The following is a 12971-nucleotide window of genomic DNA, read 5'->3' as shown; positions in this document are numbered from 1 at the left end:
TCTCTCCTGAGCTCTGTGTTAGGTCGTGTGTGTGTGCAGATCTAAAGTATGTGAGATATTTTAATATACTGACTTCACATCACTGCATATTTTTCCAGTGTTTACCTGCTGGGTTGCTGCTTGTGTTAACATATAAATCTGTTTTTGAAGCGTCTCTGTTGCTTTCATATTTGAAAAATATATATGATGCCATATGAACTGGTGAATAAACAAACGGACGAAGAAGAAGAACTAGAAGTATCTGAAACTAAGTAACAGTAAAATTACATAACTTCCTCCGGGATTAATAAAGTATTCTGATTCTGAAATCAAAGGTACTGTTCTAATCGCACTTTTCTGGGTTCATAATTCCACCAATTTTGACAAAATCTCCAACATCACTGGCTGAAATGCAGCTATGAACCATTAAAGAGCTGGACGTATGTAGACACTCACTGTTGTACCTCTCGCCTGACCTCCTCCGTACATCCCGATGATTATTTGAACCAACACTTCCGATTTGCATTCATTACTCAGGCAACTGACTGATTTTTATTCTAGTTCTTGTGTAATCTGCCCTACCTCAGCTTTTCTCCCCTTTTCCCCTCCTTAAAGGTGGCTTCTTCACAGCCACCCTTCCATTAAGACCACTGATGAGGATTCAGTGAACAGCAGATGGATCACCTGAAGGGTCAGATGCATCTCTCAGGTCCTGTGTCAGCTTTTTGCTGTATTTTCCTGCTTCTTGAGGAGGATGAAGTTCAGATACTTTTCATCTGCTGTAGATCGTTTTTTTTAGGCCTGACACTTTCCAGTTTCCTCAATTTTTTTAAGGACACACTGCACACCATGCAGAAATATCCCAACCTTTCAGGTACAAGCTCTTTGTTAGATCAGAATTACTATTTTATGCCATTATGTGTTAGCTTTGGCATTTTTAATGGGAAAAGTTAAAGAAATGGGAACAAATTTTGTGTTTTTGTAGCTTCTAAGTGCCTAAGGATACAATTTAAAATTGGTTCTTTGCTAAATTCTCTGTTATGTGTAGACATAACAGAGGTTCATACCTTGGGTTGGCTGCCTTTTTTGTGCTTGAATGATTTATAGGTCAGTGTGTTAACAAACAAACAAATACAGTCCTCTGAAAACAGCCAGCTACAAAAGACTGTACTGATGAAAAATGAGTGAAAAACCAGCCAATGGCAAAAGAAAAACCCCCTAGAAAGCCCAGAGAACTACCGTTCAAGACCACTTAAAAAAATACAAGAAAATCTTGCTCCTTGGAAGAAAAACATAAAGAAATGAAGGGTGGATATAATAACGGAGAGCAAAAAGCAATACAAATGTAAAGTTTATATAGATAAACTCAGTTTTAGCCAAAAAATTTTGCTAAAGCTGTAAATCACTTCAGCTGTTAGCTAAGTTAGCAGCTAGCTACATGTGAGTAATCAAATCAAGCCTTTAGCTAAAAATAATGACTTAACAATGAAAGGTGCAGTTGAAGAAGAGCCTTTACAGGCCAATACAGTCTGTCTGTGCTCACCATAGCTGGGAATTCTGATAATAGTGAAGAGGATCTCGTTCTCTGGTGTGTCCTGATCGTGGACGCTGAGGGACGAGTTGGTGATGACAACTCCAGAGTTTTCCTCTATATGGATGCTGCTGACGGACACCACCGGCTCTTTGTCCTCTTTACTCTGCTGAAAGACAATAAAATAAAGACATCTTTTAATATTTGTGGAATAACTACATTTTTCCTCACCAACAGAACACCAGGTTCACAAAACAGATCTCAAACAATTTATGTTACATTATTTTCCGTAATGGCAGATTATTCCCATTTCTGCTGATTTTATTTTTTTTAGTCAATGTGGTCCAATTTTTGTTTTCTGTCCTGATGCTTTCACATCTCCCAAGGTCTATAATCTATAATCTTTTCAGGTCCCTTGTTGGGGTGATGTTTTCCTTCAGTCAGCCAAGTGGAACAACTCACTGATGCCTGCAGACTTTTCTTAACTGCAGACTCGTTGGCATATTCAAATTTTTGTCTTATAAATGCAGATTACAGTGCGGTTCTGTCTGGTTTGTTTCACAAAGCCACAATGTTCAGGTCTTAAATATAACGGTTTTGTGACATATCTGCGGTTTGTTATTGCCAACAAAGTAATAAAGCAGAAAGAACGTCCTCCCGGTGTGGTGATTTCATATTTTTTGCCAGGGGTTGTATACTACCACCTCTACATTAATACACACCGTGAAAGACTTATTATATACAGGTCACGTGTCCAAATACACACACTCAACAAACTTAACAGCTCACTGACAGCCCCATCAATCCAACTCGAGACCTAAAACAGGCTTAAGTGATGGATTTGGATGCTCAGTTTGTTTATGTGTTTATGAAGGAGAAAAAAAACAGGGACAGCCTGAGGCCATAGCAGTTTTTCCTTGGAGGAAGCCTTGTGCTGCTCAAGGACAGCAGTAAAAAAGAAAAAGAAAAGCTGAGTAAGACCTCTTTTTAAAAAAAATTACTAATAGAGCGTGGAGCTGTTAAGACCTTGTTTCATCTCTTTTCATCAGCACAGACACAACTTAATCAGCTCAAACTTTTATGGGTGTGCACCAGCTTCAATTTTTGAAAAGTGTTTTGGGTCTTTTTCAAGCTTTTATCATCTTCTTTTGAAGAAACGAAAGCATCAACAGGGGCGACTTATCTAACTGAAACTAATTAAACTTGGTGATTTGGACTGATGGAGGTACAGGGTGAAGTGCAACGGTTTCCAAAATGAAGCATTACAGGCATGAAAAATGTGTTACTTATAAAACAATGGTTTGAAACTGATAGACAGAAGGACGCATTAACTTTACCTCAGACCTAGAATATTATGGAGTCCTGTGAAAAACTAAGTACATACCATGGTTCAATAGCTTCATTCAATAGCTTTTAAAGGTGCGCTTGAAATCATTGACATGTTAGACGAGTCATTTTAAGCCAAACTTTAGCTGTCAGCAGTCAGATGACCTGACATTTGACTCTAAAATACTTTGGTTTACAAACAAATTAATGGTTGACTCAATGTCCAGGGTGCCCAGGTCCTCTGGGTCCAAAAAGAGCCCTAATCCTCGCCCCTCCACCACTGTGCTGACAGTTGGTAAGAGGCCTTTTTGCTCATATGCTACGTTGGTTTTCACCACTTGTGGTGCAGTGCATCATGGTCAAACATCTCCACTGTGGTCTCCCCTCAGCAAAGGATTTTATTGCAGAAGTTTTGTGGTTCGTCCAGATGCAACTTTGCAAACCTGAACTGTGATGCCTTGATGGTCTTTTTAGAAAGAAAATGCTTTCTCCTGGTAACATTTCTAGTAAGCCATTCTAGTTCAGTCTTTCTGAGAGTGTAAACTTAACACTGTCATAAACATTTAACATACTAACTGTGTAGTGTAAGACTGAGCTCTCAGTTTTTTGTAATTTCTCTGAGCGTTGGGTAGAATTTGTTGGAATATCCACTCCTGACAATTGTTTACTTGTGAAACATTTGGGAATGGCCTTAAAACTCTTCCTAGATTCATGAGCTGATGTCTTTCCTCCTAAACACACCTACAGACCAGCAAACTGCCAAAATATCCACCAATATAGAGGTGCTCACACTTGCTGATGATCAATTAACCGAGTGCATTTGATTACGAGCACTTGACTACGACTTACCCTGTTAATTCCCATGGACGGAATAAGCATATAGTTAGTTTTTTATTTATTTAAGCAGCAACCTCTGTGGTTAGAAATGGATTTTGCTGAACGATTTCCGTTCTAAACTAGCTAACTGATTACTGTTCTCCCTCTTCTTCATCACATTTGGATAAAAAAAACAAAACAGTAATGCCTTGAGACTGCAAAATGGGGCTTCTCAAACCAAGGCGTTGTGTCATTGTGGTTACTTCTGTCACAGAAATGAAGGAAAGTGCAACAGTAACACAAACACCTTCAAAATTAAGAGAGTTGAAAAAAAATCTTCAAAGGCAAATCTCAAGAAAAACAAACTTCCTTGGTTTTGAAATACATTTTTAATTATGCATTAATCAATGTCACGTATAATGATAGTACTTTAGTAGTAGTAGTTTTTTAGTTTTTTCTTACCTGGATGTCAATTTCCACACTGAAAGCTTCCGTCTGGCTGAGCCCGTCACTGATGTAGACGCTGAAGATGTCCTGCTTGGTTTGAGGTTTAAGCTGGCTCTCCTGGACGTAAGAGATATGGCCGGATGTAAGGTCCTCCACAGAGAACGGCACGTCAGGGGTGACGACATGTGAGCCGCCAATGGAGCTGCCTGATTGACGAGAGAACAGAGGAAGAGATGCAACTTAGAAAAAAAAAGAGCACTGCATTCAAATTCAAAGTGCACAAAATAATTTTATTCATTAAATCAATCTAATTTTTTCTTAAATTCCTTCTTTTAGTGTAAAAATGACGATTTGTCCTGTTGTCCGGCTGTGGCTACACGCTGAAAAAGCCATTTCTACACTGGATCATTTATTATACTGCAACACAGAACTCATAAACCTCTCAGGTGACCAGTTAGCAGGCCATCACTTATATCATCTGACAGCTGCAATGACAGCAATATTTGTCTTCTCCGTCCCATCAGGCTTTTCATTTGACTTCAGCCGGAACTGTCTGGTAGTTTAGATGCATGGACGGTCTTTACAATCCTCCAGAAAAGCACACTGGCTGTGATGACACGACCTGGCTGTCCTCAGGTTGAAGGAGAGTTGCCTTGAATACTTAACATCAACCTTGAAATCTCTGAAGTTTGAGAGAAAGTATGAGTTTCTTTCTTGCAGAAGACGGATGACTCCGCACTGAGCTGAGTCAGGGCTCTGGAGGGAATAGCTGGTGTGTGTGTACTTGTATTTACTTTAGTGTAGCCGTGTAAATCAGGGCCAATAGTAAATCGCATCACATCACATCGCATCATCTGCCTGTTTTACGGTGAGCATCGGGAGTCTCTTATCTGAGCGGGAACCCTCACAGAAGTGTAATCAAAACAGGAAATCACCTGAAGCCACCGGGGAATTACAATTTTTCCGGAATAATTTTTTTGGTTGTTCTGTTCTCACACGTGGCGTCTGCTGATCTCAGATTCACAGCAACACTCCTGCAATCACGCCGCTGACATCTCTGTGCATCGCTGACTGAACAAGGCTCTGAAAATGAATATGGGTCGAAAACAGAACCAGTTGTTCAGGAACGTGACGCAGAGAGCTAGCAGGCTGGAATATTAATCCCAGAATTGTTTTTTTATTAAATTTCATTAATTTTATTTTAGGATTAATTATAGTTACAGGTGATTCTACACTAATGGGATCTGAATTCTAATTACTATAGTCCATCCCTACTTCTCTTTTAATGCTGGGCTCATAAAAGCACGATTATGATTATGATGAAAGTAAGTAAAAGGGTGCACACAGCAGTTTATGGTTCCTATTTTGTTTACAGGGATCCGGTTGTACTACACAGCAGATCGTAGTATTACACAGATAATTGCATTTGGAAATGGTCCAATGGGCACCAGCACCACAGGTAGTTCAGGTCTAGTTCAACTCAGAACAACTGCCAGTGTCAGCACACCTGTATCTGTAAGCAGGTATGCCCTACCTTGGACCTTACCGATATCCGAATGTGTAAGATATAAAACAATTACCAACCATATACTCATGAAGAAGGTGCAAACCATCTATAGATGATAACACTGCTCTTTGTTCCAGGCTGTAGACTTATTGGATAAAACAACATGAGTCAGTGGCGACTAGTTCACTTTTGGAGCCAGCCTCAAGTGGCACCTAGAGGAACTGCAGGTTTGCCACTTTTACATCAACTGCGCCCTGGTCGCTATGGTAACGCGTAAATATTTCTTTCAGAATAACACAACTACAACATGGGAAAAAAATCCAGGGAAACCGAGTTGACGGTAAAAACCCTGAAAACCACAAATTGCACACCAGAGCCTCAACTCTCGCGGCCCGGTACCGCTCAGTGGCCCGGGGGTTGGGGACCGCTGATCTAAGGAGTTTAAATAATCATGGGAGTGAGTAATCAGAATCATCCATAATCCATAATCCATCAGAATATTCCATCCATCCATTTTCTGCCACTTATCTGAGTCTTACACAGGGTGAGCAACTGGGGCAGGAACACTGAGGCATTCCCAAACCAGCTGTACCAGATGTAATATCTCCTCCTGCCAACAGGACATGGCTGAAACACCCAACCTAGGAGCCACCCAGGAAGTGTCCTAGATGTGGAGTAGTAGTGGCTATACTGTAAGCTTTGAGTTTCTCACTTTCAAGTTACCTCCTTTATATTACAAGGTAAATAAGTTTAGAGAGAAAAGGCTAAAAATCAGACAATCTCCTACAAACAGCAAATGGTGATGGTGGGAAAAAAGAAAGGAAGAAACCACCATCAGAACCAGGAAGGGAGCCACTTTTGTGTCTTTCCATTTCCTTTCCTGACATCTATGAGAAAGGCGAACACAAGGAGACAAAGCAGCATATAAACACATGGGGAGTGACAAAGATGGGCTGGGAGTTGTTTCGTTTTCCTTCTAGGACCTCAGGGGCCAAACTGACATGGGCTGTATTCCTTCCATGTCCGCTTTATATTAAAGTCATTATTTAAATTCACATTGGAAAATGTCTATACTGCATTGCAGTATGTGTGCCTGCCTCTGTGCTAATCATCAAACTATTATGTATTTTGTTAAGGGAAAAGCCATTTTCTGCATAAACACTGCCTATGTGTGAGAGTTTAGTTTTTTCCATGTGCATGTTTTGAATTTCTGCATTCATGCAAATGCACAACATCAGCATGCGAGTCAGTGTCTCTTGTGTGATGGTGCATCTGCATATCAACATTAAAAAAACCTGTGCATGTTGGTTTTGTTGCCAGCACATTGACGGTGACACTGACTGGCCTCCCCTGTGCCCCGGTGACAGCAGAAATCCCATCACCCGGCACCGCTGACTGATGCTGCTGAATACCAACGACTCCAGCTGCCATCAAGGACGGGCCGCCGGGACACGGAGAGAAAAGATTGGCGCCAGCTGGTTATCTACAGCTGCAGACACTATAAATATCTGACCCCACAAATTTATCCTTCATTATGTCTGCAGACAATACTTTCCTGCATGTATAATGGAGAAGCCCAATTATCCCATTATTATTACAACTATGGCTGCACACCCATTAAAAATGAACAGTTTCTTTACATATGCAGCTCAGTATGATGATTTTCTGCTCTTAACTGCTAAAATCCTACCAACAATGTGATACGATTTACTGGTTTTAATGAGATTTTATTTTTACAGCAAGCTGAACTTCTAAAGTTCAAAGGTTTCTCCTTGGATTTGGAGTTTTCACTCACTGCCTTATTCTGTGTATCCCCCCCCCACCAATCAGGAAATGGGTGGAATCATTCATTTCCTGATTGGTGGGGGGGAGTAAATCCATGTTTTCTAAAAGTATTGCAGTATTCAGGTCATTTACTGTGGGTTTTGCAGGCACAAAAGCCACTTTAATATAAAGCGGACATGCAGCCGATATCCTGAATGATGCAGATAATGCAACTCCAGATGCTTTCTTTGAGTCTCCTAAAGATAAACAGCAACCGTGTGTCACACAGCACATGGATGCAGCTCTCTAACCAAGGTTGATAGTCCATTCCATTCCCATCCGCTTATCCTTTTCAGGGTCACGGGGGGGACAGCCTATCCCAGCTGTCTTAGGGCGAGAGGCAGGGTACACCCTGGACAGGTCGCCAGTCTGTCGCAGGGCTAACACATAGATAAAGACGACCATTCGCACTCACATTCAGACCTATGGGCAATTTAGAGTTTCCAATTTCCAAACCTATCCTAACTGCATGTCTTTGGACTGTGGGAGGAAGCCGGAGTACCCGGGGAGAACAAGCAAACTCCACACAGAAAGACCCCGGCCTGATGGTGGAATTGAACTCAGGACCTTCCATCTGCTAACCACCGTGCTGCCCAAGCACATGAGCACGGTGAGCAGGGTTGATAGTGTCAGCTATCTTTAACTTTAATAATTTAAATAATAATCCAAATGTTGAGGCTTTAAAATATGTCCAAAAAACAATAGGTCATCTTTTATTTACAGGCCCTGCTTGGACCCAATAGTCTGTGGATGTGCTTGTTAAGGTTTCAGACACACAGAATAATCCCCTTCAACGTAAAAGTTGTACCTTTTAAAAACATGTTGGTTGAAGCAGTAAGACTGATTGCTCAGGAAATACATATTTCTCCCTAGTGACCAGATATTGCCAATCTGTCTCTAAGCCTGTGTGACTGAGGCGTGTAGGTCAGATCGTATAATAACTTTTAAATCACAAGGTAGTCCCACCCTGAAGGAGATGCTTTATCATCTTTTTGGACACTAATCGGAACCATATTTTATAAAATAAACATCATTAAAACTAGAGACTGAGACCATACACTCATCAGGAAAAAGTTTACTGAGAGCTTGGATTAAAGCAGCCAATTGTTGTCTCTCATTCACTTCCTTACACCCATAATTGTCTTTGCAACCAGAGAAGTCACCCTGGCCATCAGAAAGAGGAGAAAGCATTAGATTCACTTTTCCCTAAGCTACGCCCAGTTTTGATTACAACCTGTTCTTGCTAATGTGGGCTCATAACGTCACATTTGCATCAAGCGTGATTTCTTCTGGCTGAAAAAAGAAGAAAGTCAAAAACAATATTGTAACAGCTAAAATACTAAAAACGAGGCTTCACAATCCAGTGGGTGACATCACCGCTCTGTCTATTTTTTATATATAGACCAAAATTACAATTACAGCAGGATATACCATTTATATTATTCATTCTCAATACTCTGACTTTTCTTCCTTCTGTGTTTATATCTATTTCATTTCATGTTATTTCAGCTTCTGCACTTGCAATGTTACAGTTTCCCAGAGGGAATCAGCTCCTCTTCAACTCTTGTCACCTTTTTCATTTTTCCAAGCGCTTCCTCTCGGGAGCAGAAGAAAGAGCAGCAGTGGTTGAGTGAGCCTCAACACTGTGAAACTTCAACAATTGCCCCATCTGTACCTGGCTATCTGGTGGCTCTAATCCACAGCACAATCAAGCCGAGACAGATGGCACTGGTACCGCGGGGAATTCACCCGGCATTGTGTGCACAGGAATGTGACGCAAATTGAAATGTGAAAATTATTCAGAGTAACAGTTGCAGTTTGTCACATCATGAGCCAAAGTCAATTCAGCTTCCTGCAACAGTGACCACACTCCAAAATATCTGCATACCGTCACACAGGCACTTCTCACCTCTCCTGGTGTTCTCAATAAAACCATATTTAGGAGGGCTGACGAGCCAAATCAGCAGCTCCTTCGGGGGCGTGTCCACATCTGACACTGTGATGTCATTGGTAGATAGCTGCACACGACCACCTTCCTCGACCTAGACATGGATAATAAGCAAAAATAAATTATTTCATAGAGTCTCGTGGAGGATTTAATTGGGAGATCCTAGTTTTCTCACTTGAGTCTAAAGTATAGTTACTACAATGTAGTCTGTTTAATATTTTAATCATATTACATATTTAAAGCCCTGAGAAAACTCAGTGTGGGCTCATAAAAAAAATCTGAATCTCAGCTCCAGAAAAACAAATCCCCTTTCTACATTTGAACGTGATTAAAAACTCATGAAAACTGGAAATTCAAATCTTTACAAGAACCTTGAAGGATGAGTACACAGTAGATGTTAAATTATTTAGTGCTCCGTGAGGCTTTTCCTCTTTTCTACCTTTATTGTATTCTTTTAATTTACCCAAAAACAACACAAGCTGTGAAACCACGGGAGAGGTCCCACTTTGAGGTGTATTTACTGACTCAGAAAATGAGTTTCTCCCCACACAGCCAGGAAATAAATATATCCAAGAATGAGACATTTCTTGGAGCGAGATTTCACTTCGTATCCTTCATGAACGATGGAATTTGTGGAGGGACATCATAGCCTGCAGATGAGGCAAAGCTCTTTCTCTTATCATATTGTTATCTTGCAGTGAAAGACAGAAAATGCACATTTCTTTAGTTTAACATAGTGAGACTGACAAATGTCCACACACATACACATTGGAGAATATGTTAAAGATAAAAGCATGCTGATGCCATATTCTGCTGCATTTATATTAGCCCCTGGACAGTGACAGTGCATACCTTTACCTTTATCCATAAGCCTGTAGTGTGTGGAGTTGAATGGCCAGTTAGCTCAGCAGGATAAAACAAAGCAAGCAGACGTAGAGGAGTACGCATCCTGTTATTCCCACTCACAGAGGACAATACTCAAACATCATGGTACATAAATGCCATTTGCTACATGTTCATGAAGGAAATCCAGCAGACATCAACGCAACTTTCAATTTGGAGCTATTTTTCAAACAAAGACCTCGCTACCTGATGGAGATCATGTGACAGGATTCCCTTGCTTCTTTTGTCTCAAATATAAAACGGTTACATTAAAAATGATTTGATGCTGTACTTAAGATGTTCTTCTGACTAAAGGTAAATATTGTTTCAGCTGGCCTGCTGTGTGCACCTCCGTTAAGTGTGTAAGATTCTTACTTGCACATCTGTATGCAGGACATAGTGTGTGCATACCTTGATGCTGCCTCGGACAGTGACCACCGGCGGCTGTCTTGGTGTGGAGGTGATGGTGATGGTGCATATCTGGTTGTCAAGGCGATTGTTGTCTCCATCGTAAACAACAAAGTGGAAGATATCAGTCACTGGCTGACTTCCCGTCTCTATCGAAGTGATGTACCTGCAGATGGAAACCTGTTTCAATCACAGTTTCTATTTTCTTCATTCATCCTTCCATTTTCTTATCCAGGTCTGGGTTGCACAGATGCCCCAACTTCCTTCTCTCCAGCCTTTAGCTGAGAGACACATGGCCAGATTTACTAATGGTTTATTAATGAGGCAAAAATCCTTCACCTCTAGTTCTTCTGGAGGACACTGAGGTGTTTCCAGACAAGCCAAGAGACAAAATCTCTCTTCTGAGCCTCAACTAGGAGGCCTCAAGGAGGCATCCTGGTCAGATGCTGAATTCAACTTGCTCCTTTCATTGTGGAGTACCAGCACTTTAACTCTGAGCTCTTCTCGAATTACTAAACTCCTCATCCTATTGCCCTAAAGCTGAGCCCAGACGGCCCTTGGAGGAAGATCATTTCCATCACCTGTATCTGAAACTGCAGGATTTTGGTCACAACACACAGCTCCACCCCATAGATGAGGACAGGAATAAAGATGAGACCATAAATATTTAAAAAATATATATATATATATATATTTATATATGTATATGATGAACAGTTGAGCTAATACAAGGGAAAAAAAGACCTGAAGCCAAACAAAGAAACAAAAGTCTTATTTTTCCATTTCAAAGAAAGTCGAGAGGAAAAGCCTCCCTCAGAGAATCACTCAAATGCAAATGCTGCTAAACTTTAAATCAAAATCTCTGACATTTACAAAAATTCTTGAAAAAGGTTTCTTAATCTTTTTAGTGTGTGTTTAATAATGACTTTTTGTCTGATACAATAATTCTCTTTTAATGGGTACATAATTATCTGTTTATGTGTTAAGTCGTGGATTGACAGAGGACTTAGCACAGATTCGCTTTAGCCCTCCCACAGTGATACAGCTGCTAATCTCTGCAGAGCACTAATAAAACTGAAAGCCATGCCAGTGTAATCTCCTCTAATCCCATTCAATTCTTTTAAAACAATTCTCAGCTCCTGTTTGTAAGAGCCAGCGCCAAAGAGACAAAACTAATACAGACGGTTTGAAGTTTGCCCCCAGAGATCGGCCCGTGCTGCAGCTAATCAGGGGCTGCGTTATGGAAATGAAATAGCTAGTACGTGAATATTTATGCTTCATTTTAGTGCCTCTCATAGGGGGACTTACTACCACTTGCAGGTAATATCAGAGCCAAGTTAATTGGCTTTGCTTATGCCAACAGGCTGATTCATTGAACGCAACGGGAGAAAGACTATTGAATAACTTCCAGTTAATACGTTTGTTTTTTACCGGGTTTTGGTTAATGTCTGTGGAGCTCTCATTTTATGAGAAGAAACATTAAGATTAAAGGAAAGCAAAATGGATCTGCAAGCTGTTACAGTGTCTTCTCCAGCTTGAAGCTGACGGGGAAAATGATTCCCGCTGACTCGAGCTGCAATCAGAGAAATTGATCGTGAGTACGACTGCAGACTGAAGAACCCGAGACGGTGTTTTATCGCACAGAGTGGCCTCGACACCAGGCTATTCCTTTACAGCTGCCTCTTTATTAGAGGCTTAAAAACCCACATGTGTGTTGCTCTCATCCTGGAAAAAGTACTTCACTTCAAACATGTCTAATATTTTTAATTTTCCTCGATTCCAGCTCTCCATGGACCAGCTCCACAGCATGTTACATATTCCACATTTCACCTTTAGGTCCTTCTCTCATCTAAAAACCAAAAGTGCATAGGCTTTTTATTTATTTCTTTAAATTTATTCTACCCCCAGCCCGTCAATTTTCTACTGCTTATCTAGCTTAGCAGTCCAAGGAGTGATGCAGATGCCTCGCTGTTCGATGCCACCACCTCCAGCACTTCCAGGGCGACACCAAAACCCGCCAAAGCAGCTGAAAGGCATTTTCTCTCCAGCATGTCCTGTGTCTGCCCATGCTTGCCTTCTGGTTGAACCCAGAACGTCTCAACTCTGAGGCATCCAAGTAAAATGTCCGGACCCAATTCCCTGGCTTCTCCGATGGTGGAGCAGCAGCTGCACGGTGCTCTGAGCCACTGCTTGTCCGAGAATGTAACTCGAACAGTAAATCCTGCCTGCTATTGAAAACCAGTCTAAGCATCTATTTATTATTCTTATTGTTGTCATTTTTGCTTTCTCTTTTTTAAAACTTT

The 12971-nt window shown here is 40.9% G+C and overlaps 1 protein-coding gene across 1 annotated transcript in view; it reads right to left on the bottom strand.

Moving 5' to 3' along the window:
* Nucleotides 1-12971, bottom strand: part of fras1 (Fraser extracellular matrix complex subunit 1) — a 303563-nt gene that overhangs the window by 46235 nt on the left and 244357 nt on the right. The window contains exons 39-42 of the mRNA XM_039621075.1: nucleotides 10672-10834; nucleotides 9340-9472; nucleotides 4115-4305; nucleotides 1523-1679 (exon numbers count right to left, since the gene is read on the bottom strand). Of these exons, the coding sequence (XP_039477009.1) occupies nucleotides 1523-1679; nucleotides 4115-4305; nucleotides 9340-9472; nucleotides 10672-10834 (644 nt within the window). The remainder of the gene's footprint in view (nucleotides 1-1522; nucleotides 1680-4114; nucleotides 4306-9339; nucleotides 9473-10671; nucleotides 10835-12971) is intronic.

This window comes from Oreochromis aureus, linkage group 12 (genome assembly GCF_013358895.1).
Source record: "Oreochromis aureus strain Israel breed Guangdong linkage group 12, ZZ_aureus, whole genome shotgun sequence".
NCBI classification, from domain to species: domain Eukaryota; kingdom Metazoa; phylum Chordata; class Actinopteri; order Cichliformes; family Cichlidae; genus Oreochromis; species Oreochromis aureus.
The sequence above is the reverse complement of the archived record's forward strand: the minus strand, read 5'-3'. Positions and strand labels throughout refer to the sequence as shown.